The sequence below is a fragment of the Manis pentadactyla genome, chromosome 4, assembly GCF_030020395.1.
Source record: "Manis pentadactyla isolate mManPen7 chromosome 4, mManPen7.hap1, whole genome shotgun sequence".
In the NCBI taxonomy this organism is placed as follows: Eukaryota; Metazoa; Chordata; class Mammalia; order Pholidota; family Manidae; genus Manis; species Manis pentadactyla.
In genome coordinates this window covers 178,803,575-178,831,044 of record NC_080022.1, presented here as the reverse complement: position 1 = coordinate 178,831,044, position 27,470 = coordinate 178,803,575, and the positions used below count along the sequence as shown (strand labels likewise).

Below are 27,470 nucleotides of genomic sequence, written 5' to 3'. Positions count from 1 at the left end.
GGTTAGCGCAGTACTGTTATTTCCACCTGTAAATATTCTCGAGAGGTGGTCACATTTTAAGCAGCTAAAAACCAAGATGAGTTGTTGCTTCTTTCAGGGACAAGGTGATAACCAGTAAAGAAAAAACACTAAGCGCAGAGGGTAAGGACAGTACAGAGAAGGAAAGGGGTGTGGCTAGGGAGGGAGACTTGACTGGGTCTAACAGAGCAGGAGCACTGCTTCTAAAGAACCAAAAAAACACCTCCTGCAAATTATGTTCCTTGGAAATCCTTTCTTGGGACACATACAGCTTTTTTTTACAATATTTATCCACTTGCTAGTTCATGCAAGTCCCAGCTCCTTTGTAAGACATTAACTGTATTTGAAGAAGGAAATGACGTGCTTGTGGCCGCAGATGAGCCTACTACAATGGAAGAGAGTTTAATACAGAGTTTTTATTGTTCAACATGAGCTTCAGTTCAAGGTTTAGGTGCTTTAAAGAAGGTTCTATCCTGTTACTGAAGCAGCACAGAATCAGTAAACACTTTATTCTAATGAATGTACCAAGTATTTATTTCAATTACTCCTGTTCGAAGGTCCCTATTTTTGGAGCACAGCAAGGCATCTTATTATCCACTCTCTCCATTCCTTAAAGGCTTCCATGGGTTTGGGCAGATTCCCACTATCCTCACGTCTGTGTTTCAGGGCAACTCCGGCTGCGTCAGCAGTCTCTTCATCAACCCACCTCACCAGCGCCTGGAAAAGCAGTAATGCTAAAATGTGGTATTTTAGCAAATCACAGCAAAATACCTTCAGGTGAGAGAAAACATTAGCTTCTAAATCACATAATCTCAAGCAGTGACTTAAATTACCCCATTGAAGACCTACCATTTGATAAAGATGGTCATGCATATGAAACACCACTGGTGATGATATAGTGAAAGCGAGAGCATTCTCCAAAACTTCATAAACTATGATGGCAAGTTATGGTCAAAAGAATACACAGGAGAAAAGATTAAAGAGAAATGCACAAATCCTCACAGGTTTTCTTGGGTAGAAGGATGATTATTTTTTCCACTTGTTAAATGTTCTGTAAGGCATTATACTATGCTTTTAATTTGATGTTGACTGCGTGTACATGGGTGGGTGTGCACACAGGTATGGGTAGACATATGTATGCACAGTCAGCTGATAAGCAGTCATACCCACAAGGAGTTACGTGATGTATTTTGTGGGCATATGTGGACACAGACATTTAAATGCATACTCAGATTAGGTACTTGACCTCTTCCTTCTTAAAGAAATCATCCTTTCATTCCTAATGAGTATCACACCTCTATCCCATATTTGGAAAGACTAATCACCTCCACATATTTATACTTTCTAAACTTCACCACACATATCAGTTATTTATTCTGTTCTGAAGGGCCAAGCTCCCTTGCTCTAAACTAACAGGAATTACAGAAACCTCTTCCACCATTTCTCACTGAATTATAAGTGTAAGGCAGAGGCAAGTCAAAGTTTTTAAGAACGGTATTTCTTTGCATGTTTTTTTTTTAAACCACAGTTTCCTGCTTATCTTTGCACTAATTTCCTCTGATAAATTACAGTTTCACAGAAGGGCCTAATAGAAAATGGTAGTTCGCTACTTAATAACCACTTCCCCCTTTCTCACTTGTCCCGATTACCTCATATCTTTCTATAATGTTGAAGCCAACAGCACACTGCAACTTGCGTAAACAGATAGGGCAAAGGTTCAGGGGGCGCCGGTCGGCTTCTTCCAAGTGATTAGAGCCTTGCATTAGGCATGAGAGCCACTGGCAGTGTCTGAGTCCAAATATGTGTCCAATCTCATGGGTTAAAGTCTGTAAGACATTCACATTGAGGCTTTATAGCGCCACCCTCACCAATACCGAGTTAGTTACACACTCCTTTTTCTTTTCCAAGAAACAAATATATATAAGGAATCAACTCCCTTACCATCATCACCAAACTTCAATCTGCCCAAAGACTTAATCTCTCATTTCCCTAAATGTCTTACTGCCTTTCTTACTTCATGACTTCCTGGAACAGGATTTCTCAACTCCACATCACTGACATGTTGAGTGGGAACCCTCTTTGCCCCCAGCCCCCGGGGGCCAGAGAGGGGTGAAGAGGTCCTGTGCCTCTATCATGTTTGGCACCATCCCTGGCCTCCACCCACCGGATGCCAGTGGCAGCACCCTCTCCTCACCTGAGACAACCAGAAATGTCTCTAGACATTGCCAAAGGCCCTGGGTGGCAAAACTGCTCTGGGTTGACAGCCATTGCTCTAGACTAGTGGGGCACCTGTTACAACTTGGGTTCTGGGGCCCTTCCCCAGAGATAATGGGTCAGTAGGTCTGGGAGGAGGGAGTTCCATCTGTGTGTGAACGAGCACGCCTGGGGATGCTGATGTGGGGCACATTCTTTGAAAACACTGTCACAGGCATAGCTCCCAAACCCCAACAAACATCACTAGAGAAAGCACATTTCTCCAGCTGAAGGAAAAGCCTATGTTTCCTCTACCAAGAAAGGGGAAAATGAAGAGACAGGCGTTCTTGAGAGCAGGGGGTGGGGAGCTCAGGCACTGTCAGAGTTAACTGCAAGAGGAGGCATCCTGGGGCCCAAGAGGGAGGCCCATTCTCCTCGAGAGGCCAGACAGCAGAGGCCTCCAAAAGCCCCAGGCAGGCAGCTTTCCTTGATGACCACAGCAGATGGAAAGAGATTACCTGCTGATACCTGAATTCTGGAATTAAACTAATGGTTAGGATATGGGTTAGGATGTAATTATTGCACGTAATTAACAGGACAAAAAAAAAAAACTCACAGGTACTGTAAATTTCAATATTTAGGCACCCATTTAAATCCAGTTTTTATTGATAATTTCAAACAACATCCACCAGACGTATACAAACTATACAAATTCATTTATACTACTGTCTTAAGGATTGTGGACAGTTTAGGGAATTAAGATCTCTTTAAAAAAATACTCCTGTTCAATATTTTAAACAACTCACCTTACAGGACCGAAGCAGCAGAACACCAGTCGCCTCAGGAGTGTAATAGTTATCGAAAACGGAGTAGTCATGGGAGGGTATCTTCTGCAGTTTCTTCACTTTGCCTTCACTGCGGGAGCTGTAAAACCCACTGCCGTACCTGGCAAAGCTGAATATTCCCACACCTACGAAGAGAACAAGCAACACAGAACGAGGGGATGATTTCTGAAGGGAAGACCAGGGCGGCGCACCGCGGGGGCGCGTGCTGAGGGCACATGTGTGCTGCTGGGCTCACGGTCCCACAGCCTGAGGGGCATCTTTGCCCCAGATTTCCCTATCAAACTCCTTCTGCTTTCCAATTTGCCTTACCCTATAAAACTCAATGGTCTTGAGGTCAAAATCTTGAGAAATTGGGAGTTCCAGAGTTTTATTTCCCACAAAGGTTTTTTTCTCAAAAAATAGTCCAAATCAAGTACTTCAAACAGAGCAATGAGAAAGGATCACATGGACAACATGCACTTGTGATAATTACAGAACACAATCGGCAGGTGTCCACCAGGTGTCAGTGAGGCTCCGGTACCTTGCTCTGCTGTGCCACAGAGGAAACTGCTCTGCCGCTGCCCCCCAGGGCCTGGGAGGCGGTGTTTGGGCCGGGCCTCTTCCCCCAGGTAGGCACAGCACAGCTCCACAGTGTGGCTGGTGTTGGGGCACCAGAATCAACACCCTTGAAGTTGGCTTCCTGTGTCACCCGTGGGCTTGTTCCAGCCATCTTTACATACATGGAGAACAGAGTTTGAAGTACAGCTCATTCTAAGAGGGGCTGCTTTACACTCTGACTTGTTTACATTATCATTTTTATTTGTGCCTTCCTTTCAGTTGTCATTTGAAAATACTAAGGAATTTTTTTGTTAAGGAAATGAATTCATAGTAAATTTATCCAATCCAATTTCCTTCAGAAAGAATGCTTCTCACCTCACCCTTGGAAACAGTGGACTCGTTTTTGAAATTTAAGGTAAGAAAGCGTTCTGGAAGTTAAGAAAAAAATATAATTCTACTTGTGCACAGGTGACCTCCTCTGGCCAAACGAGTGTGGACATATTTCACCACAATACTTTTAGCAAGAATAACATTTTTTTCTACACAGGATGACTACAAAAAGAGTTGAAAAACAATTAGCAAGATTTTCACTTATGTTAATTACAGTTCAAATACCATAATTTATTTAATTCACCTTACTACTGAAGTACTGACATTCACCACCTGTTGTGCTTAACGGCTATGTATGTGCGAGGCATATTTACATGCTTTTTATGTATTGGCACTGTAATGCAAATTATCCCAAAATGACTGTAAAATAGATATTATTAGCTTCAAGGTCATATAGGTACTGAATGGTCAATAACCTGGGGAGAAACCCAGATCATTAGAATCTATCAACAGCACACATCCCACTGTGGCACGATGTCACACCAGAAATAGAATAGGGCTAAGTATCAAAATTATAACTGGTTGAAATTTTTTCTCTCAACATCTTCAAATATTCTCAAGTTTCTACCACCAGTGTTGAAAATGAGTACCATCTGTCAAAGAAGCCTGTCCAAAGACAAAATTCCAGGAGTCTCTTGGGTAAAGATCAATCATTGTTATTCCTACAATACAGAAGGCATCTCCAGGTTTCTTCTTTTTTAAGAACTTCAGGATGTGCCCTAGGTAAAAAGAAATGCACGTGAGATAGATAAGTAGACAGACATCCTTTACTCAATTCGAATTATAAAGCTGTTTCACTCACCTGCATGAATTTGTAGGTTTTGTGTGCTATCATTGACTCTGAAGGCACACCTGGTTGCAGAGACAGCAACTGGTTCCAGGAGTTTTACTGTCAAGCCATAGAAAAATGCCTCACAGTAGCCCTTGAGCCACTTAATATATTCTTCACTGATAATTCTGGTGTTTCCCAGAGCTCCTGTAATAGGGAAGAAAATTTAAACACAGACTTTAAATAATTAAAATATTCAGTCTTTCCCTCAGTCTAAAGTTAGAAATTTGGAATTAGAAATAAACCAACTCTAAATTTTCAATACCTTTATCATTCATTGATGTGAATATAAATTAGAAAGACAAAATGTCCTCTTTTAAGGCAGTTTAGCTACAAAACTCCCACCACTGGAGTGAATGTCAAAAACCATGATAAAAACTAACCACCAGAATGGGATCAACAGCCCAAACTATCCCTGGCAACAAGCACCATTGCAAACCAAACCAAAACCAGTTTTTACCAATACATACCAATGCACTGTATATAAATATTGCGTTTCTCCGGAGAGGGTGCCTTTCTGTAAGGATCGCTGAAAAACTGTTCAAAGTCTTGGGGAGCCTCGGGATGGGAGGTGATCCAGTCAGATTTCGAATGCAGGGTAATGGGTCCAAAGAGATCACTGTTTGGCTGGAAGGCTTCGTTCATCAAACGCTGTTCCCCAGCATTTAGCTTCTCATACTGTGACACGAGGGCTGGGTTCTTTGAGATGAGAGCTGTTCTTAGTGTCTGTTCAGAGTGCCATACTGTTTGCATCTACCAGAAAAACACGAGCAGTCAAATATAAAATGCACATTCACACTAGTGACTTAAATTTACCTATCCTTCACATACACCTTTAATTTCTCCCGGGAGTGGGATGACTCACTGCTAATACCTCAGAGTGGTCACACCAAACTACTGTTTGCTTTCCTCATTCCTAATCAATTTTGGGGGGAAGAGGAGCTGAAAAAGAGAAAAAAAAATCATGAAATTTGTTCCTTCATCTCTTATGGAACCTGCTCCAATTACAGAAACTAGTGGTAACCGTAAGAACATGACCTGATTTCCAATTTCCTCCTATCATTGGGTGTACCAGTAACAATATTATGAAATGACTCATTAGGGCCACATGAAAAATACTCGTTTCCAATGTGACTCAAAGATGTTCAAGACCAAACAAAAAGAGAACTAATATAGGTCTTGCCATTTCTGTAATTTAACTGCAGGCTGATATTTATATCTCATTCACTCAAGTTTGCCATCTCAAAGTCATGTCACCCTGGGGAAGATCAGGTGACTAGTCAAAAGCCAGACTCACGATGGCAGGTGTCTTCCATTCAGATCGTGTTCCTGTGTAGAGATTTCATCCTTCCACTTGAATGGGTCAAACAGCTGGTCCACCACGAGCCTTTTAGGGTTAGAAAAGGGAAAATATTGGACATTCCTGTCTGTAACCTATCATGTATTCTAATCATCTAGATTTTTCCAGTTTAATGATAGACAACTGATGGGAAAATTTAAGCTAATGGCAGTTCTTGTTGGACATCTTAACTGTGGGGTTTCAGAGTGTGGAAGAAATTCCAGAACAGAGATCTCTATTGTCAAAGCTGATAAGAGCACAGAATTATCTTCACGGCTCCACAACTGGGCTGTAATTTGCCTTCTACAGGACAGAACATTAAGCTAAATGTGCCCTCCTCTATTCCACCTACCTTTAGGGAGGAAGGTTCCCGCTTAAGTTTCTACCTTGCAAGGACGGGCATCTCCGGGCCTGGTTGGGAAAGTGTGCGGGGTGCCTTCACCTTAAGGTTGAAAAGGAAGGCAGTATGAACGGTCAGGAGGCCTCCTATAGCCTCCCTGTCTGCTCTGGGTGGAGTCGAGTGAGGCAGAATAGTCAGGGGGCCCGCAATGCCGGCAAGCCGGGGCAGCTGGTCACCCAGGCTGGTTGCCTTAGCAACTCGCACCTTAGCCTCGGCCCCGTGCAAGTGCACCCCGGACCCCGTTTGGGGACGGGATGGGGAATGCCCCTCGGGACTTCCGTTTCGTCTTCTCTCCCCAGGAGCCTTCTGAAAGGCCGGGCCTTGCTCTCCGGAGACTGCCCGCGCCCGCTGTGCTCCCTGCTTCGCCGCCGATGCCCCTCCCGCTACCTCATCGCACCCCGCGACCGTCCCCAGCCTCTACTACCGGAAGGGTCAGCACCACCCAGGCTCTGACACCGCCCCCGCGCTGACCTCCCACCACCAGGCCTGCGCCGCCCGCCGCCCCGCTCCGACGAGCCGGGCCACGCCCCTCGGCCCCCGCGGCGCTCCGTCGCGCCCCGCCCCCACGCTCACACCCCGCCCCGCAGGCTAGTTCGTCCCGCCGGCGCGGAGGCCAGGCCCCGTCGGCAGCCGTGGCCTCGCTTTCGGAACGGGGAAAGGTCGTGAGGGGGCGGCTCCGCGGTCGCCTCGTCCACCCTTACCCGCGCGGGGGCGCCGCTGCTGTTCTCGTGCTGGGCCCCGGGGGAGCTGCAGGGGGCGCCCGCGCAGGAGCACGCCTCGCACCGCCGCGGTTCCCCCTCGGCCCGCGGCCGCGTCGCCGGGTTTGCCAGGAGAGTGAGCGTGCTCGGTGGGCCGTGGGTTTGAGAGGCGCCCCCGACGTGACTGATTTAACCAGCAGGGGCCGGGCTAAGGCAGCCGTGGCTGCAGGTTAAGCACAGCCACGGCGCGCGTGCCCGGTGCTGTCACCCGCTGTACTTCCCGTTCGCGCAGCCAGAGCAGCGGCCTGGGCGCGCGGAGGCGCGGCCGGCGGAGGCGGTGTCCGCGCCAGATGACGCCGGCAGGGTTTCTCTTCACGCAGGGACACGTCCCTTGGTGTCCCCTTGGTGCTGAGAAAGCCAAAATGTGTACGCCAGAGGCTGTGAAGTGGAAAGGGCACCGCGCAGGCGTGAAGACTGAACCAGCTCTGTGGCCTTGGGTAGGCCGGTTAACCTCTCTGGGCCTCGCGGTTTTTGTGTGGAAGATAGGAGAGAGCTCTGGCCCCTAAGGCCCTCTTCAGTCCTTGAATGTTGAGTATCAGAGCCTAGGATCCCCAGACCCACCCCTTTACAACCCCCCTTATACATGCCTGTGCCCATCACAGTTAGAATATGGCCAATACTTAGGCTGGCTAGTGCCGCCGAGTACTGCCAGGGACAAATCGCGACCTCATCGCCATCGTCTTGCCCTTAGAGGGTGCAGGCCTCTAAACGAGCCTATGCATCCTCCACGACTTCCTTCCTGCCCGACGCCATTAATTCTCCAGGTCCATCCCATGCTCCACTCCGTGTGTCCCAGAAGCTTCTTCCTACAGAGGAACCCCAGTGAAGCTCTAGTCCATTGTAAACCTCTTTACTCAAACCACCTTTTTGATACCCAACTTTCCTCCCTGGGCATCACCTCTTCCTTCCCAGCCTTCACTCAAAAATACTCCTAAGCCCCGTTTTTCATTTCCAAGCTATGTACTTACTGCAAAGCAGCCTCTATCCTTCTGAAGTTCAGATCATTTAATTTATTCTAATTTTTCTTTATCTTAATTATTCCCACACTCCAGGAAGGAGACACACACACACACACACACACACTCAATCACTCACACTTTCTTGATGACTCCAGCAACTTTCTAATTGCTAATCTTCTCTAACTTTAACTTTTAAACCCTTATTAACTCCCTAGGTGATCATAACTTCATAAATGTTTGATCTTTTCAACTCCAGTGATCACCTGGGACTCTCCTTTGCTCACCCACCCCAGATCTTGAAACCTCAAAATTCATTCCTTGACCACAGTGCCCATACCCACCCTTATCTGAACCCTTTCTTCAATAAAATGGGTTTTTACCATGCCTGAGTAGTGGGCTTTCTTTAGTGGTGTGTATTTTACTTAGTGTCTAGGACATCCCTTGAGTCAGTGTAGCACAGGGGCCAAGATCATGGCCTGTGTTTGAACCCTAAAACCTCCACTTGTTAGCATGTGACTTGTGTCAATTATTTAATCTCTTTTCCGTCTCTTCCCTAGATAATTATAGTACATACCTTGTAGTTTTAGGGATCAAATGAGTTACGTCAGATGTTCTGCCTTTGACTCAATGGCCTTCTGACATCCTGAGAGGCTTCTTTAGCTCAGAGTTGATCTCTTCCAGAAAGCTCTCCCTAATCCCACCCTCCAGGACAAAACTCCCTCCTCTGCAGTGCTCATTGCCTTGTGCATACTGCTATTGTCCTTATCACAGAGATTTCTTAAATGCTCCCTTTTTAAGCTGTGAGATGCTTGAAAATAAAGACCTTCATTTAAGGTGTCCAGAACATACAAGGTATTCATTAGGTTTCCATTCATTTCTTTGTATTCATTAACAATGTTTCATTTTTGCATTTAAGTTTATTTTCTGAATTAAAAAAGAAAACGGCCCCAAAATCTTAGAAAGATGCCATATTTCTTTCTGCACAGTATTAAAGTATTGAATTTTTTTTAAACCCAGTACTTTGTGTTTTTTTAAACTTTTTTTTTTAGAATAAAAAAATTTTTCTGTTACGAAGGTTGCCAGAATAATACATGGTTTGGAGAAAAAGTATACAGAATCAGGGAAATACATAAGGGCTGACAACGTTAAATGTAGGATAGGATTCTAAGATTATTTTTTTGCCTGTTAACTAGTTGCAGAATGCATCACAGTATATCTACATTTCCGAGAGAAGTACAGGTTTTGATGTTTAGAAATGAGTGCATATGCCAGCCATCCAAGGTTAAAAAAGAAAATCTGTAACAAAATTAGAAGACTACAGAAAGCAGGAAAGAAATACATGTATGGCAAATGAAGGATTTTTAAATGGCTTTTACAAATCAGTAGGGAATAGACCACCACCACATCAAAAGGAGCAAAGAGCATACACAGATTAACATAAAGCATTCCATTTTACTAAGGATTAAAATAAAATGAAAATCACTCGAATACTTTTTTCTTATCTATCAAACTGACAAAAGTTTATTCTGAAACAATTTCAAGCTTACAAAAAAGTGGAAAGAATAGTAGAAAGAATCCCTATATAATCTTGGCTTAGATTCCCTAATTGTTGGCATTTTACCTCATTTGCTTTCACTCTGTCTGTCTTTGTCTCTGTCCCTCTCTTTAACTATATAGATAGATAGATATAGATTAGTTACCACAGGTACTATGACCATTCTTGCAGAACTCTGTTTTTGCCTGGAGTTAATCATTGATTCATCTCTGTTATTTGATTTATTTTCTTTTTTAAATTATAAAAGATTCATTTGCCTAGTTTCTCATGACCACTTTTTTTTTTTAACAAATGCCTCACGTCTCTGTTAACACACTTGTTGTATACAATAATATGTTCTACATAGTCCAGGCACATCAATTGCAGTTCTTTTTTTCCCTAAGAACCTTCATTCTGGAACTCTCTAATCCCCTGTTCTGATCTGAACTAGTCCTTGCTAGGCCCGCTGCACAGCTACCAGCCTGGGATGTAACTGTACTCTGCTCTGTTAGATCCCTGTTTCTTAAACTCTTACGTTCTGTGCCTTCCTCTTTCTTGATTTTGGTTTAGTCCTTTGATTGTGGTAGCACCTCCCCCAGAACCTTTTGGAGTAAAGGTACAGAGAGATAAATATTTTGAAATCATGTGTATCTGAAATTGTTTTTATTCTACCCTCATACTTGATTGAGAGTTTCCCTGGATTGGTGTGGAATTTTAGGTTGAAAATAATTTTCCTTTGGTGGGTGAGGGATGGGTGAAATAGGTGAAGGGGGAAAAATCAGTGAGAATGTTTGATATCTTAACCTGGCCCATGGTTACATAAGTAAATTCACATGTCACAATTCATCAAGCTGTGCACTACAATTTGTGCATTTTATTATAGGTACCTCAATATACAAAATTTTAAAATAAAATTGAAAAAATGAGAGAAAAAGAAAATCATTTTCCCTCAGAATTCCAAAAGAGTTTGTTCCATTTTCTTACTGACTTCTAGTAATGCCATTTTCATTTCTAATTTTTTGTATGTCCCCTGCTTTTTTAGGACCATCTTAGGATCTTCCCTTTATCCTTAGAGTTCTAAGTTGTTAAAGCATGTAAGTTTATAAGATTTTTAAAAATATTCCCTTGTCTGAGCCTTTTTCCCCATTCACTTTGTTGCTCACTCCATGGGCCCTTTGATCTTGAGACTCTTATCCTTCCAGTGTGAGTTTTCTTGTATTATTTCTTTATAATTTCCTTCCCTCCATATTTGCTGGATGTGTGGATGTGGGATTTTGGGGGTGGATCCTCTAAGTTTCTTGTGCTTTCTTTCATATTTTTCCATCTATCTTTTTGTATTCTGAGTTTTCATCAACTACTTTCTATCTTTTCTTCTGAATATTTATTTTCAAACCTTCTATTCTTTAATAGCCAAGAGCTCTTTTCTCATTTTGTTTATTTTGCACCTTTCTATTTATTTTACACCTTTTCTTATTTCATGGGTAAAATATCTCTTCTTATCTCTTTAGGGATATTAACTATCCTACTTTTGAAGTTTTGTTTTGCTGTTTTCTCTATTTTGCTTTCTCTTTCATGTTAGAACTTTCCACTAACATCTGGTAATCCATGATTATATTTTAAGATTTCATCATGAGGCACAAACAGGTGGTTAATGGTTTCATGTGCATGAAAGGAGCTTATCTGCTGGAGGTTCTTAGAGATGATCTGGCAGAGAACCAGCTGATTCACTGAGGGGAGACTTCCTAGTGTCTGAATCTGTGACCATCCCATTTTTTCCAAGGAAGGATCATTTCCTGACAACCAGCTGTCTGGAAGCAGGCTACTGTAAGTAGGCTAAGAGTCCCAGTAATGAGTGTGCAGATTCTGAATCCTCATTGTTTTGACCCCATATACCCTACTGTCCACATGACTCTCAAGTGTCACAACCAACCTGTTTTAACATGAGAATACATTAAAAGGGTTTCAGTCATTACTGCTGGTATGAATTCATATCTGCTCGGTTTGCTTTTCCATTGCCCCTCAGCTGATATCAGCTGCTCTGAGGAAATGGAAGTCTGACTGGTCATGAAGTGGCAACAGTAGGTAATTTTGGGTCACAGAGACCCTCAGCAGGAGAGCAGCCTAGAGCAGATAAGGCAGATTTGGGAAGGTGCTGAAATCCAGGAGATAAGGGCACTGGGACCTGGATGCCAGAAAGGAGGTGAGAAGATGGAAAAGAAAGTTAACTTATATTTAAATTGTGCTCAGAACCAAGGCTAGATCTGGAGAATGAGGGTTAACTGCAGACAACCTGCCCTCAAAGACCCAGAGCCGGGGTACGGTAGGAGCTGGATAGTGCTGTGCAAGTGAACCCAATCCCCCTGGGGAAGATGGTCCCCAGGGAAAAACATTCTGCATTCTGAACAGCCAACTTATAAAAGATCTTTTGGACCACATCCTGCTTACAAACTGAGGCTTGATTTGCCTACAATGGGCCAGCTCTGGTAGTGCCAAGGGACAGTGGCCATTAGCAGAAATGAAAAGCAAGAAGTCTTTTAGTCCATTAGGTGAAAAGAGGAGTTTGCTAGCTTTTATTATTTATGACTTGCAACTTTACTTACTGTTTCCTGGAACAAACAAAATGTTACAGTTCTACTTCAACTTACTGGAGCAAATAGATGCTTATCATCAATCATATCACAAATTGCTAAGCAGCCACTAAGGCCTTGGGAGCTGTGGCCTCTTGCAGTTCTTTGATGTCGTGTCAGGCAAGTTATTTTCTGTGCCTCAAACAGTTTCCAAAAACTACCAATCTGATGTGTGTGTGCTTATAAACACACACGTGTGTATCTCTATCTCTTCATCTTGCGAATGAATACAGTAAACTCAATTAAATGAGCCAAAGCAGACTAGTGTTTAAGAATGTTGCTCTCTGAAACATAGGAATTGGGGTCCGACAAATCTCCTGTAGCAGTCTGGGCAACTTGCATGGGAGGTAAGAAACAGCATGAGGGGAGGAAGCCAGACCAAGTCAAGTGGCTTGCAGGACCTCTGGAGGATGTCATGATCCCCCAGGGTGACTTCCCAGCCACTGCTGAGGGACCACAGCAGGGTGTCCCTCACTGTAGCTACATCTGAAATTTTCAGTTTTTGCCTCATGTTCCCCTTTTTCGGTCTCCAGAAAGAGGGGAGGGGTGGGGGCGGGGGCGGCCTGAGTGAGACACAAGTAAAAGAGGAAGTGTCTGGGCACTAAGCAAACATCAAGTGGCCCACCCAGTCACTGGCCTCCATGGAAATACTGAGGACATCCTCTGAGTCCTTTTAGACGTTCTCAAGGAGGGGACAGCGGCTGCCCAGAAGCAACCAGCTTCCCTCTGGCCAGGTCATTGCGGGGAACTGACACAGACAGGGGGTTGCCTGCTGGGCAGTACGAGGAGCTGGCTGGGCTTCTGATGTGCCTGAGGCAGGAAAGGTGTCCCTGCCCCTGTGTGTCCCTCAAGGCTTCTTCCTCACAAGCCAGAATCCCCTGGCTCACAACATGGAGATGCCCAGGCTGGGTTAAACAGAAGCGCCATCAGAGGAGCATGAGCCAGGGGCACCTTGCCTCCAACTGCCTCTCTGAGCCAATGAGCAGCCCTCCATGGAACACCTGGGGGGTCCGGCGGGTGCTAACCTAGTGACAGAACGGGGGACAGACAGCTGTCTGAGGGAGAGTGTGAAGACAAATGACAGAAAGTGGCAAGTGATAGATGTATTTCCTATGCAAAGTAAAAGAGCATCACCCCTTGAATCAACATAATGAAAGACACTAGTAAGACGTACTGATAACAGAACAATTTGAAAGGACAGAAGAGGAGACAAAATGACAAAATTATTCCCGGTTCTACTGGGAAATAGAAAGAGACTATGTTCATTGGCTGCACTTTAGGCCATTCACATTTTTTAAGATAATTGTGATCAACGGGACCTCCAAAATTGTACATACTGATATTTCAGTCTATTTCTTTCTTGCTCCAGAAAGAATACATATAAAGACATTCATCACTGCATTGGTTAGAATTGCAAAAACTTGAAAGCGAATGTTGATCATCAGCATTTCAGTCACATAAATAAAGCTATAATCTCATAATAAAATATTATGCAGTCACTACAAAGATCAATCTTATGCTATATTTATCAACACAGAAGAATGTTACTGAGATCTTGCTGAATTTTTTAAAAAGTTTTCAGAACAGTTACATATATATATATATTTAAAATTTTTATGATTACCTATACTTGTTGATATATATCCTTTATGTAAATGAGTGAAAATGAGTCACAAAACCTATACATAGTATGATACCATTTTTGTATTCTACATCTTCATGTACAACTTTACATATTTTATATGTAAAACTTGTGAATGCAAAAATATATAAGTTACAAATGTTAGGTATAAAATCTACATATACATTTTACATGTGCATATAAAAACAAGTTTAAAAACTCACCATGCTTTTTTTATAATGACTCTGTGTTAAATTTTAAACAATAATGATATTTCCATTGCAGGAAGAAAAAAGGAGTATTTGGGGCTGAGTCTTGGAGGAGTGAGGACTGGCCAGTGCAGGAAAGTCCGGGCTGAGAGAACAGCGCATACCAAAGTCACAACAGGGTGGTACGTTTGTCGTCCGTATTGCCCACGGCATCTGACGCTATGGAGCACCCCCTCCTGAACACCCTCCTCCTCATCTTTCTGGGTTAGAGGGAACCGCCTGTTGTCTCTGGGCTGCTGTATGTGCTGGTCAGCCAAGCAGGCACCTGGGGGCCCTGAGGGAATGAGGCAAGGGCTAACCAACAACCTTAGTTTTATTGTGTGGGGGCGCCATAGAGATCATGAGAATTAAGCCAACCTATTTCATATATTCTGGAAGCTCAAACGTCTGCACCACGGGGAGAGAACCTAGAATTTAGGTCAGTGGTCTTGGGTTTGAGGCACCACCATCCTTTCCATGGCCTGACTCAGACAGGATACTTTACCTCCCTGATTCTTACTGTTTTTATCCACAAAATGGGACAATAATAATATCCCAAGAGGTTGTTGAGCAGATTAAACAAGACTCAGGAAAGCCCCTTACACCTGTTGATGACCAGAAGTTGACTGCAGTACTAACAGCATGGCAAAACCCCAAAGGCAAAAATGCAAAGCCTTGACATTTTAGTGGGTCTTTTTTTTTGCTTAGAAACCACCCTCATGACAAGTACTTCTGATATATCCTCGTGGTTAGAAGTGTGGGTCACAAGTTATTATGGAAATGCTCTCTGACAAAACAGCCCTTGGTGTGAGTCACTGGGGTGGTTTAAGACCAGGAATGCTCCTGGGAATGGTTTGGAGGTATGTATATTCTAATGAAAAGAAAGCTGTGATTTTAATCATTTTCACCCGGGGAGGATTAATTTACAGGCAGGGCAGTAACCACTTCTGAAACAGCAGGTGGTAAAGATAACTGTCAGGGTCTCTGCTCTTGGGCTTCCTGTGACTCCTCTTGCATCTGCTCCTATTTAGTGTCTCTTGTTTCACATACACACCTCACTGATTCAGGATCCAGCCTGGTAACCTGGGTGAAATGTTTTAAATGGTAATTCAAAATAATTCTGGTCTTCTCATAAAACACAAGAATCAAGAAGCTTCTGCTTAATGAGGGTGGTTATAAAGTGGCTCCAAAACTGATAAGGCTTTTACCAGCAGCCTTCGGTGTGAGGCGGTGTAATGCCCCTACTTTCCCTTGAGCGTGAATATTTGTTTTTCCATAATATCTGGGTTTCCTATCTGGTGTCTGAAGCTTGTTTTCTGAATTGTCAAGGTACTGGCTAACATTTAAAGCTCTTTGTGCATGATTCTATGGCATGGCAGTTAGGAGCATATTCATGGCAAGATGTCTGAAGATCTTGCTGAATTTTAAAAAAGGTTTCAAAGCAGTATATATAACTTGAGCCTATTTATGTAAAAATATGGTGTATATGTGTGTAAAGATGTTTGTCAAAATGTTAATAATGCTTCATAATTACAGGAAGTAGTGTGGGTTCGAGTCCCAGCCGTGCCACTTACTGGGTGTGTGACCTGGGACAAGAGGTCACAAAACCTCTCTATTTCTTTATCGCTGAAACTGGGGACAGAGTTGTTGTAAGGATTATATAAGATACACTGAGCACCCAATATGTGCTACTTAGAGCCTGAAGATGTTGGTTCTGCCATCAACTACAGTAGAGACCCCAAAAAGAGTGCAGTAGCTGAAATAAAACAACATACTAACGTTGCTGTCACCTGGGCATGATCTGGTGCAACAAGATTGGTACAGAAAAACCCCAATACCACATAATTGTCACCCTCAGAGGGCTGAATGCACATTTCAAGATCAGCACTTTCACTCCCCGGAGGCATGGGATGCCAGATTCTAACAAGTGTTCTTGGTAAACACGGGGACTTTGGTGGGTGACCCCAGGAGCCCCTGCCACTCAAAGGCCTGGTAAGTTTATCTCCACAATGAGATCAGAGCTGTCTAAACCCGGAAGTTGGTGCTCCCAGACGACATGGCATAGAATGATCAAAGTGTGTCTCCTTCACCCTCCATTTTCAATTATTGATCAACCCCCTTTTCCAAGTGGCCCATTCTTAAGATATGTTGCAATAGAAGGTTCAAAGTGCTTTTATAAATATACTTTTGTTGAACTCTCCAAGTACAATCAAGTCTTGCTGAAGGACCCATTCTGACCTCTTCACTGACTTTACAGTTCTTTGTTCTACTCTGTATGTGTTAGTTTTATGGTTTAACTCTCCGGGTAGGATTCCCAGCTATTTGAATTCCAGATTAACAATGAATAATTTTTTAGTACAAGCATATAAGGAAATTGAGGGACAGACTGATACAAAAAATTATTCGTTGTTTCTCTGAAAATCGAATTAATTATGCATCCTGTATTTTCATTTGCTTAACCTGGTCACCCTATTCCCAAGGGAAATTTTATTTCCCTATTTCCAAATTCTTAGAGGAGGTGGTGACCTCATGGTTGCTTATATTACACAATTCTGTGAAGGTAAGAAAATTCCACACAAATAGCAAATATCTCCCCATGCAAGATACCCAAGGTGCTGGGTGACTCAGGCGTGAAGACTAGTAAATCACAAGTCCTGCCCTTAGGGACCCTACAGTGTAGAAGATGCAATTAGTCCTGATATAGGGCAGAATGCAAGAGCCGCATGGAAGGTACTCCAAGTTCCACATTTGCCTGGAGGGACTGGATGAAGAAAGGTTCCTTGTAGGAGTGGCATTTGTATGTACCTTGATACCAGCAGGTGGAGATGGCGTAATCAGGCATTCTCCGTAGATGGAATGACTTGAACACGCGTAAAGTAGAGGGAGAGAATGAACCATATTTGGTGGCTTCCTCTGGGCAGAGCATAGAAGACGTAAAGAGGCAAAGGAAGGAAATAAGGCTGGGGAAAATGGGTTCAATTAAATGAACATGCAAGTCAAAGCAACCCCCCACAAAAAAACCCCACAAAAAACAGAAAACAACCAAACCCAGAGTCACCGACATTTTTGCAAGTACAATTTTCAAATGGTGAGATATTCCTAAATATCCTTTACGGGAGGAGGTGCTATCTCAGCCTTCAAGGAACTAGTTTTATCATATCTAGAGTAAGCTGCATTCCCAAACAATTGCCACTGCCAAAATAATAAGGCATATATTCAAGCAAAGCAGTTAACGTCTGGGTACAGGGGGCTTATAGAAGAAAATATGGATATCTTTTGCTTTACCGATTGGCACAGAGAAGTTGGCCAGTGGATGCATTTCTGAAAGGTAAATTTCTTTCCCTATTTAAAAAAAAAGAGAAAGAGAGTGTGTGTGCTGGGTTTTCAAACCAATCTGCTAATTTATGTAATGGCCTTTGGCAAATGTATAAGCTAAACACTCAGATAAACACTGTATTCTCATCTGTAAAATCAGAGGTTGGCCCAAATTGCTACATTTCCCTCCCACCAATCCAAAAGAAAGCTCTTGGTTACAAAGGGGTTAGCATGATGTTAGTGGTGGATTTAGTGATGACAGGCCCACTGGATGGTCCCATGGTATCTCATTCTCAGCAAGACACACAGAGCACCTCCTTGGAGCCAGTCATTACGAGGGTGCTAAGGGGTAGAGGCACCCCTCCATTCATTGGAGAATTGACACCCTTTCGGATGATAAGACATATAGTTTGTTACAGTGGAGGAGGAAATGAACCACACCTCCTGGGATTCCAGGTATTCATCCTTGAACAGAATGCCACAGAGGCGACACATACCGGCTCTGGGCCTATGCCTTAAGAAAGCCTGGTGGGTTCTGCTTTTGGGAGTCCTGAGTTACCACGTAACAAGCCTGATTATCCCACTGGAGGCTGCGTGGAGAGGCCATTAGAGAGGGAGCAGCCCTGAACACCTGTGGAAGAGAAGTGAGGAACTCAGCCAGACCTGAACCCCTGTTTGAGTCAATCAAGCCACCCCCAGACTTTGGCACCAAACCAGCTGAGACATGGGGGTGGAGATGTCAGCTTGGATGTTCAACCCAGACTGAGACCAGCCACCCCATTGAACTTTAAATTCTCAGCCCACACATTTGTGAGCAAATAGCATCACTGTCATCTTAAGCCACTAAATTTTTGTGTAGTCCATCACACAGCGCGGTAATAAAACCCCACACTCCCAGGAAAGGTAAAATGCCACTAAAATGTCAGGAATCTGTGCTATCTAGCTGTCAGGTTCCCCAGGGTCAAAAGAGATGACATGCCCCCATCTGACCACAGACAGGAGCACTTAGCACTGGGCACCAAGCAGGAACTCCCTGAAGAGCCCTGTTTTCTGGCCTCTGGCCTGGGCATGGGTGACAGGCACCTGGGGAGCTTCTCTGCACTTGGTCAGATCACCCCTGGACAGGGGACAGTCCCCTGGATGTGCGGAAGCAGAGTGCAGGCACCCCAGCCACAGAGGTGGGCTGCCTGGGCAGTGCAGGGTTGGGGTGGGGGACAGGAGGGGCAGGTGGGAACCGTGGGTGCCAGGCTGCCATGGCAGCCTGGGCCTGAATCTGACCCGTGGCGACCCCTGGCAGCTGGCACAGAAGAGATGCTTAGTAAATGCTGAACACCTGGGCTTGGCTTCCAGGCCGTGGAGAGATGCTGAAGCTATTCCACTGGGGGGCCCAAGTGGTATGAAAGCTGTGGTGGCTGGTCCAAGGGGGGCCTGGCCAAGGAGGCCGGGAGGCTTCTGCAGCGTCCCTGCGAGAGGAGCGGGGCAGCCTGAGGAGGGAGCAGCGCAGATGGAGGTAAAGGGCAGAGGGACGTTGTCCTCAGGAAGGACTCTGGCAGGCTGGCAGCCCTGGCAGGAGTGAGTCCGGGGCCCCTGGGCTCTCATCCACCCTCACCATTCAGCCACGGTGTGATGGGGGCAAGTCACTACCTCTCTCTAGGGCTCAGCTCATCTTTGTGAACCAGAGGGGTCAGGTGGGAAGGTTCCCTTCTTCTTGGGACTTTGTGATTCTGAGATTTGGTGACTAATACAGAGCGTGGGTGGGGTGGTGTCAGGGAAGGGAAGGAGCTGGAAGGGTCAAGACGTCTAAGGGGGGGTTTTGGAGAAAATGATGCAGCTGTCACAGAAATAGGAAGTCGGAGGGAGAGCGGGGCTGGGCAGAAAGGCTGACGCGTTTGCTGGTAGAGAAGTTTGGAGCAGACCAGGGCACATGCCCAGAGCAAAGGGGCAGTGGAGGCACAAAATCACAGCCAACTAGAACATTCCCACCGAAAGATATCCAAGTCCTAGTCCGTGGAGCCTGTGAATGTTACCTTACATGGAAACAAGGTCTACCAGGTGTGATTAAGTCAAGGTCTTAACATCCTAGGGAGAACATTCCAGATCATTTGGGTGGACCCACATGCCACCACATGTATCCTCCCAAGAGAGGCAGAGGGAGATGTGATACACAGAGGAGAAGGTCATGTGAAAGGGAGCAGAGAAAGAGGCGGAGATGCCTCCTTGAGAATGGAGGGAGGCAGCCCCCAAGCCGTTAGAGGCAAAGGACAATTCTCCCCGGGAACTGCCGGAGGGCGCACAGCCGGGCAAGTCTGTTTCCAGACATCCGGCCACCAGAACCGTGAGAGGAAGGACTTCTGTTGTTTTAAGCCACCAAGAGTTTGTGGTAATTTGTTACAGCAGCCACAGGAAATGAATGCACTGGCCATCCTCTAAATCAGAGACGCATACCTCACGGCCAGGCCCTCCAGCCTGGGCCCCAACTTAAGCGTTTGTGTGTTATCACCACACACGCGGATGGATGTGGCTGTGAGGCAGGAACTGTTCTCCCCACTTCCCAAAGATGTAGAGAGGTCGGATCACTTTTCAAAGGTCACAGAGCTGGCCAGTGACAGACCCCAGATGTAATCCTCTTAACCACCACCCCACTAGTCATCTCCCTGCTAAACAGGTATTCCTAAAAAATGTTACCTATGCAAGGCTTCAGGTTCTGGTAATGGACTCAGTGGCTTCCTCTCTTAGGGTTCCAAGTCACAAAGTTATTATGTGCACCAACTGCACTTCAAAGTCCCAGCCCAGCCACAGCGTCACAGCGCATGGAGTCCTGTAACGTGCCTTTGTGCATCTGTCTCCTACCCCTGCTAGGTCACAGGCAGCAAACGGGGACCCAAGAAGGGGTGGCTTGTTCAAGGTCTTCAGTCTGGTCCCCTGATGTCAGAGCCAGATCAGAAGATAGCTGAGAAAGTTCCCACCCAGCACCCTGAATATAGTGTAGCAGCAAAAAAATTAAGCAGCTTAGATGTGAAAAGAAAATGCTGGCTTGGTTCCATGACCCTTGCTATTTAAGCAGTCCCCAGACCACTCTCCAAAATTACAGTATGAATTCAAACACACTTTCCATACCCAAGCCCACTGGGCGTGTTAGGGAGGATGCTTGCCACCCCCAGGAAGTTCCCGGGGAAGCAAGACTGGGCACTCCCAGGTGGCTGCCTGGATCAGGGGAGGACATATGCCCTTTGCTTACCAGTCCTATTAATATATGGCTGAACTGCATCTGCACCCAGCCCTCCAGCCAAATATCAACACAGCTCTTTTCTCAGTGGACTTTTAGCTCGAGTATCACCTCTGGGTAGCAATGGTAAATAGACAGAATTTCACACATTGGTTTCCGGTTTCTCTAGGGGGAAACTGTCAAGGTGGAAAGGGAAGCAGAGGAGAATGAGCAGGAAGAAGGAAGACGAAGCGAGGGGAGTGACAAAGAACAAAATTAAAAAGATAACATTAAAAAATTTTAAAGATAAAAGTCATACTAGCCATCCCCACCCCCAGTTCCTCTCCCATGCCTGGCACTGGAGCAGTTTCAGCATTTAATGTTTGGTAACAGACTTACTGCATAGGTGTTATAGGTGAGGCATTCAATGCCCAGAAAGGCTAAGTTGTTTTGCCTAAAGAGACACAACTTGGTAAGAGAAACCAGGACTCGAATCCAAGGACACGTTTGCTTCACAGTCCATGTTCTGGTTTATCAATCACAGAAGCAGCCTATAGTCATTCCTTAATCTTATAAAATACAAGGAAGAAGTAGCCCAATAGTTCTCTAGAAAAGAACGTAATGAGTTATGTCCTGTGCTGGAATTGACAATGTAGGCCTCTTGTATTATTGTGCAAAGAGTGGATTAAAGAAATGGATCAGAGAGAGACTGGCAAGAAAGCCTCTGGGCTTCACTGCACCAAGGCCACACAAGGACAGCTGCTGAGATGAGAGCATCCTGATGTCACGGATTTGGTGTAACACAGGCCTAATGCCTCCTGGTGTGGACCCTACTCAAGTCTCAGCTTTGAAGCTGTTTTTATGCTTTCAACACAATCCCAATGAGGCCATGATACCTGTATTTTTTTTTATTATGAAAAACTTCAAACACACACAAAATTGGAAAGAATAGCATAGTGAACAATTCATATTTTGCCATTTGCTTTATCTGTCTCTCTCCAGCTGTTCTCTCAGAGGAGATCTTGCTGCTACCCCCACTTACTAGGTCCACCATGCCTCAGTGCCTTAGCACATGCTGTATCCTCTGCAGAGATCTCTCTCTTACTCATCTTTTATTGCACCTTCCATATTTTTATTCCCCCTACTAGATGGTGAACTTCTTGGGGTGGGGGCAGTTTCTCCTCTTTATTCCCAGTGTCTTACAGAAGGCTGGTCAATGACAAGTGCTTTCTCCTTCCTATGCTGTTCCATCTGTGACACACAGCCTTTCCCGCTCTATGTCCAGGTATATTTAAGCCATCTTTGAAGGCCCAACTAAAATGACTTCTCTTCCACAAGTGTCCCTGATTCCATCTAGATGGGAGTAATTGCCTTTCACTGAAGGCCTGTAGCAATTTATGTAGACCTCTTGAATAGTATTTATTACTGAATGTCATTTTAATTACTTATGCCACTGTATTTTCTCCCCCATTCAATTCCCCAAGTGGCTTTTAGTGTACTCACAGAATTATGCAACCCTCACTATCATCTAATTTGGAAACAATATCATCACCCCCAAAAGGAGCCCATACCTATTAGCAGTCACTTCCCAGGTCCCTTGCCCCCAGCCCTAGGCAACCACTAATATATGTCCTGTGAAGATTTGCTTATTCTGGATGTTTCATTTGAATGAAATCATGATTGTAAAGTGATGGAAGCCTTTTGTGTCTGGCTTCTTTAACTTAGCATGTTTCCCACGTTCATCTATGTTGTCATATGAGGCTGTACTGCATTCATTTTCTTAAATATATCCATTGTATGGATGTGTCACATTTAACCCACTCATCAGTTGTTGGACATTTGGGTTGTGACCACTTTTTGTCTATTATAATGCTGGTATGAACACCCCTGTACACATTTTTGAAGGGACGTACATTTTCACTTCTCTTGGGTATATACCTAAGACTGAAATTGCTGGGTCATATGGTAACTCTATGTTTAACATTTTGAGGAACTGACAGACTGTTTCCCAAAGGGGCTATACCATTTTGACAATGTCACCAGCAATGGATGAGGGTTCTGACTTGTCCACATCCTCACCAACATTGTCACTGTCCATTTTTAAAATCGAGCCGTCCTAGTGGGTGTGAAGTGGTATCTCATTGTGGTTTTGATTTGCATTTTTCGGCTGGCTATTGATGTTGAGCGTCATTATGAAAGCTCAACTTCTTATCTGGGTATTGCTACAAAAAATCTTGGCTACTTGAGGACTTTACTAAAGACAAGAATCAAGTCACCAGTGAATAATTAAAAAAAGCCTGAAGTTTGGTAGCCCAGTGAGCTTTCTGGACAATGTTCACAGGTAGTTTTGAGCTGGCTTTTATAAATAATCATGAGGACATTCTGGAACACAAGCCGCATGCTGCTAGAGAATGTCCCTGGTCACACAAAACTAACAAAAAAGCCCCCAAGTCTAGAAAACGAATGCTTAATTTTACAATGCAGAAATAGAATCACTTTAATGGGTAAAATTATTTCCTGTCGGATTTTGAGATGTCTTCCTGAAACTGAGAATTATTCATGTAGTCCCAGTGATCCACAGAACATGGGATCAGTTTAAAAATTTTTTTCTTTTTGATCTATGATGCCACAAAGAAGGTGTAGTTCAACTCTCAGGGAAATTTGGAAAGTCTTTGATATGTTGTATTTACAAGAACATTGAAGGACTTCAGAACCAAACTTACTGGTGTTTGAGAGAAAAAGTCAGGCTCAGAAGTCCTCTGACTTGCAGGAATTTGAAAACAAAGTGAAGGTCATCATTGTTGCTATTTTAAGAACAGTTTATATCAGTAGTTTGGGCAAGAAGTTCAAGTAGAAAGATGTTGGCAGGCATGAGCTGAAATATGCAGCTCTTTAAAACAATTATCACTGGGGCTTATTCTAAGGACATGTTAATGAACCATATATAGGGAAAACTGGTCACACAGAAACATCAAAATTATTTATACTGATTGTGATAGAGTAGTAAGATGAGGGGTGATGTTTCACCAAAAGTTTTTGGTAATTATGGAGAAAGTTTATACCAAAAACCTGTCAAACAGACAATGCTCGTGACCTATTGGATTCTAGTCCCTGCACTGATCACTAAAAAAGTGGTTCTTGATGGAAATAAAACCAGAAAATCAAGCTGGAGTCCGACCAATCCTGATGACATCTAGGTGACCATTATGGACTGACTGTGTCCCCCCAAAATCCACACACTGAAACCTTAATTCCAATGTGATGGTATTTGGAGATGGGGCCTTTGGGAAGTAATTAGGTCACGAGGATGAGGCGCTGATGAATGGCTTAGTGCACTTAGCAGAGGCCAGCTAGCTCCCTTTCTGACAAGTGAGGAGAGATACAGCGAGAAGTTGGCAGCCTGCAAAGCAGAAGGCCCTCCCCAGACCCCGGTCATGCTTGCAGCCTGATCTTGCACTTCCAGTCTCCAGAAATAAATTTCTGTTGTTTGTAAGCCACCCAGTCCACACTACTTCTTATAGGAGGCTAAACTAAGACAGGGCTCATTAAACAAATGAATCTGACCATCTATCTGAAAGATCCACTTTTTGAGTCTATCAGATCCTAACTTTCAACATCTCAGAAAGACTGACAACATGCTCTTGAGTATCTATGGCTTGTTCCAAGGAAATTCTCCATGAGGAGAAGAGTGCAGGAGAAAAATAATAAAACACTGGGGGTCAATTTTTTTTAAAACCTTGAGTTATCCTTAGCATCCTCAAAGACAGTTGTAATTTTCCCCATCAAGTCCCCCACTTTACTTTTCTCTTTTTTCCCCTAGGAAAAATTGAAGACCTTAACAGAGGAACTTTGTATTATATAATACTATGTTATAAGCAATTTTTATTGTAAGTTAGAATATTTGAGAAAGCTCTCGAGAATCTGAACGTAGTAATCTGAGTGTAGATGCAGAAGCCATCCAGCTCACCCTCATTTCTCAGGTAAATTGGTCTAATCAGGCCAGTTCTCAAGTTAGCAACAGTCAACTTGAAAAGCCACTTCTCCACCTCGGTGGGACGGGGTTCCCTCCCCACTCCTCAGTCTGCCTTCACTCATGTCACAGCCTCGCTGGAGTCTCCTGAGTACACGCTGCGTTGGTTATTCTCGGGAACTATCATTCTGTTATACGCACTTTAGAAAAGCCTGCGTTGTACAGTATACCTGTATTAAAGTGATTTCATTATTTCCCTAAAGTTGGGCATTCAGCTCTTAGTCTGGCACATACTCCTCTTTTACTCTGAATTACAGCATCTTCCCCCAAACTATAACCTGCTACATAAATGCAAGGATTGCCTGTAAACACATAGCTTTAATATACAACTTCATCAATGTCACTGAGCCATGGGTGCTGCGTTTTTTGTTTTTTTTTTTCAGGATAAAGTTTCAGTGAACTCATTCTGGAGTTAAAAGACACCAGCTAGTTCAATCCTACAAAGTTTACAAGAACTGGGATTTTCCAAATAGAACAATACAACGACACCACTTCTCTCCCAAGGTCAGCAGGGTTTGGCCTCATTTCATCTTAAGAGCTTGTTCGCTCTGTTCTCCAACGTTTGACAGAGGCAGAAAATCAAGCTAAGTCTAAAGCCGCAATGCAGTTAAAAAAGAATGATCAACTTCCTAAAAGACTTTGTTGATTATGTTTTCCTATCATGTACCTTCACGGGGAAAAGAAAAATCAACACAGTATAAATGTTAATTCTGGACACACAGTATTCTTGTGGCCAACCGAGCAGCTTAATTAAACCACTGCCTTGAATAGTTTGTGCTGAATACTTGCCTGAGCCTTTTGTTGTCTTGGTGTATTTGAAAAAGGGATGCTTTTAAATGGAGATGCAGTGTTTTCAGATACTCCTACTCTGACCACAATACTGTATTTCAGGTCCCCCATTAATTTGAGGAAAAATTGCAGTATGTATTTTAAAACACTTCCTCTCCGTCATTAGTTTTTTAAGGATCTGCCAAATTTCCTATCACCAAAACAAACCTCTGGTTTAACCTATCAACTCTTGAGTTTCTGCACTCTCAAGAGACCAAAGTCTCTCTTTTCTCTTTCAATGACCCACATTGCGGACCATGGAACAGGTCATTTTGAGAGAGCGTCCTGTGCCAGTTAACCATGATGATGCCAGGACACTCTACCGGACAATGATGAGGTTAGCTACTACCTTTAACAAATGAATATTCCTTTGTTCCAACAATAGCATAATCAAAGTTTTTAAAATAAGATTTCTTGATTTGTTTTGGGGATTCAAATGCTCATTAGTTTCAGTATTAGATCTTAAATCTCTAAAAAAAAAAAAGACCTGTTGAAGCTTTAGACCTTTAAGGACCTGTTTCCAATGTACGGATTTGTAGGTATTTGTAGATTTGTAGGTATTTCTAAGCTCAAAATTTTCATTTCTCTTGGGACCAACAGTAACATTTAGTGTTAAAGGTAAGGCCTTGGAACAGAATTTTTATTTGCCAGAAAGACCTGGAGCCAACCAGTCTCAGTACAGCCATTGCTACTCCACATTTATTCACAACTGCTTTACAATTCCAGTTGTGGGGAAAGGCCCTTCATTCTTCGCTGGAGTAGAAAATGGGACACTTTTCAATAAATGCCAGTCAAGAAAAGGTATAAACATGTCAAGTTATTTTTAAAAACTTCTAATTTAGCCAAAGTTGTAAAGGGATATAAGACGAATGGCATGCCTGATTTGGAAAGAATGGTACTTTACCTCTGTGGTCCCCAAAACACTTAACCCAGTTTCATCATGAGAAAACCTCAGACAGATCCCAAGAGAGGGGCAATCTACAAAATACCTTACCAGTACCCTCCTCCTCAAAACTGCCGGGCAGGTCATCAAAAAGGAGGGAAGTCTGAGAATCTGTTAATAGCCAAGAGGAGTTGGAGACGTGACGACTACATGTAAACACGGTATCCTGGGTAGTTCCTGGAAGAGAAAGGGACATTAGGGGAGCACTAAGGACATCTGACTAAAGAATAGGCTTTAGTTAATAATAATAAAGTTATTGACATTGGTTCATTAATTATGACAAATGTACCATACTAATGCAAGATGTGAACTGGGGAAACTATTCCAAACAGTGTTTAGAGGAACTCTGTCTTTGCTATTTTTCTGTAAATCATGATCTAATATAACTTATTTTATTTATTTATTTTGGTATCATTAATCTATAATTACATGAGCAACATTATGGTTACTAGACTCCCCCCATGAAGTCCCCACCACATTCCCCATTACAGTCACTGTCCATCAGCGTAGTGAGATGCTATAGAATCACTACGTGCTTCTGTGTTGTACACCCCTCCCCATGCCCCACCCCCTACACTATGTGTGCTAATCGTAATGCCCCTTTTCCCCCTTATTCCTCCCTTCCCACCCGTCCTCCCCAGTCCCTTTCCCTTTGGTAACTGTTAGTCCATTCTTGGGTTCTGTGAGTCTGCTGCTGTTTTGTTCCTTTTTTCTTTGTTCTTATACTCCACAGATGAGTGAAATCATTTGATACTTGTCTTTCTCTGCCTGGCTTATTTAATCTAATATAATTTATTGAATAAAAAAATGAGTTAACGTTTTTAAAACACCATTTCAATTACAATAGACAT

At 43.7% G+C, this 27,470-nt stretch overlaps 1 protein-coding gene and 1 long non-coding RNA gene across 6 annotated transcripts; one reads left to right on the top strand and one right to left on the bottom strand.

The window, feature by feature from the left end:
* Window positions 1-414: 414 nt before the first annotated feature.
* AMZ2 (archaelysin family metallopeptidase 2) lies at window positions 415-7,274 on the bottom strand. 4 transcript variants are annotated; one of them, XM_057501649.1, is made up of 9 exons: window positions 7,253-7,274; window positions 6,504-6,593; window positions 6,110-6,199; window positions 5,283-5,565; window positions 4,786-4,959; window positions 4,574-4,702; window positions 3,018-3,181; window positions 1,668-1,844; window positions 415-735 (listed from the first exon to the last, which is right to left on the bottom strand). In XM_057501649.1, the coding sequence occupies exons 4-9, from the start codon at window positions 5,563-5,565 to the stop codon at window positions 580-582; spliced, it is 1,083 nt and encodes a 360-aa protein (XP_057357632.1). In that variant the 5' UTR covers window positions 6,110-6,199; window positions 6,504-6,593; window positions 7,253-7,274; the 3' UTR covers window positions 415-579. The 4 variants fall into 4 exon arrangements, with proteins under 4 accessions (XP_057357632.1, XP_036755724.2, XP_036755726.2 ...); XM_036899829.2 differs by lacking the exon at window positions 7,253-7,274 and adding an exon at window positions 7,023-7,111; XM_036899831.2 differs by lacking the exon at window positions 7,253-7,274 and adding an exon at window positions 6,976-6,997.
* A 141-nt stretch (window positions 7,275-7,415) lies between these two features.
* Window positions 7,416-26,762, top strand: LOC118919684 (uncharacterized). 2 transcript variants are annotated; one of them, XR_008997428.1, is made up of 5 exons: window positions 7,416-7,746; window positions 8,484-11,626; window positions 14,336-14,441; window positions 15,007-15,158; window positions 25,232-26,762. It is a non-coding gene; the product is annotated as an uncharacterized LOC118919684 (long non-coding RNA). The 2 variants fall into 2 exon arrangements; XR_005027605.2 differs by lacking the exon at window positions 8,484-11,626.
* The last annotated feature ends 708 nt before the right edge of the window (window positions 26,763-27,470 follow it).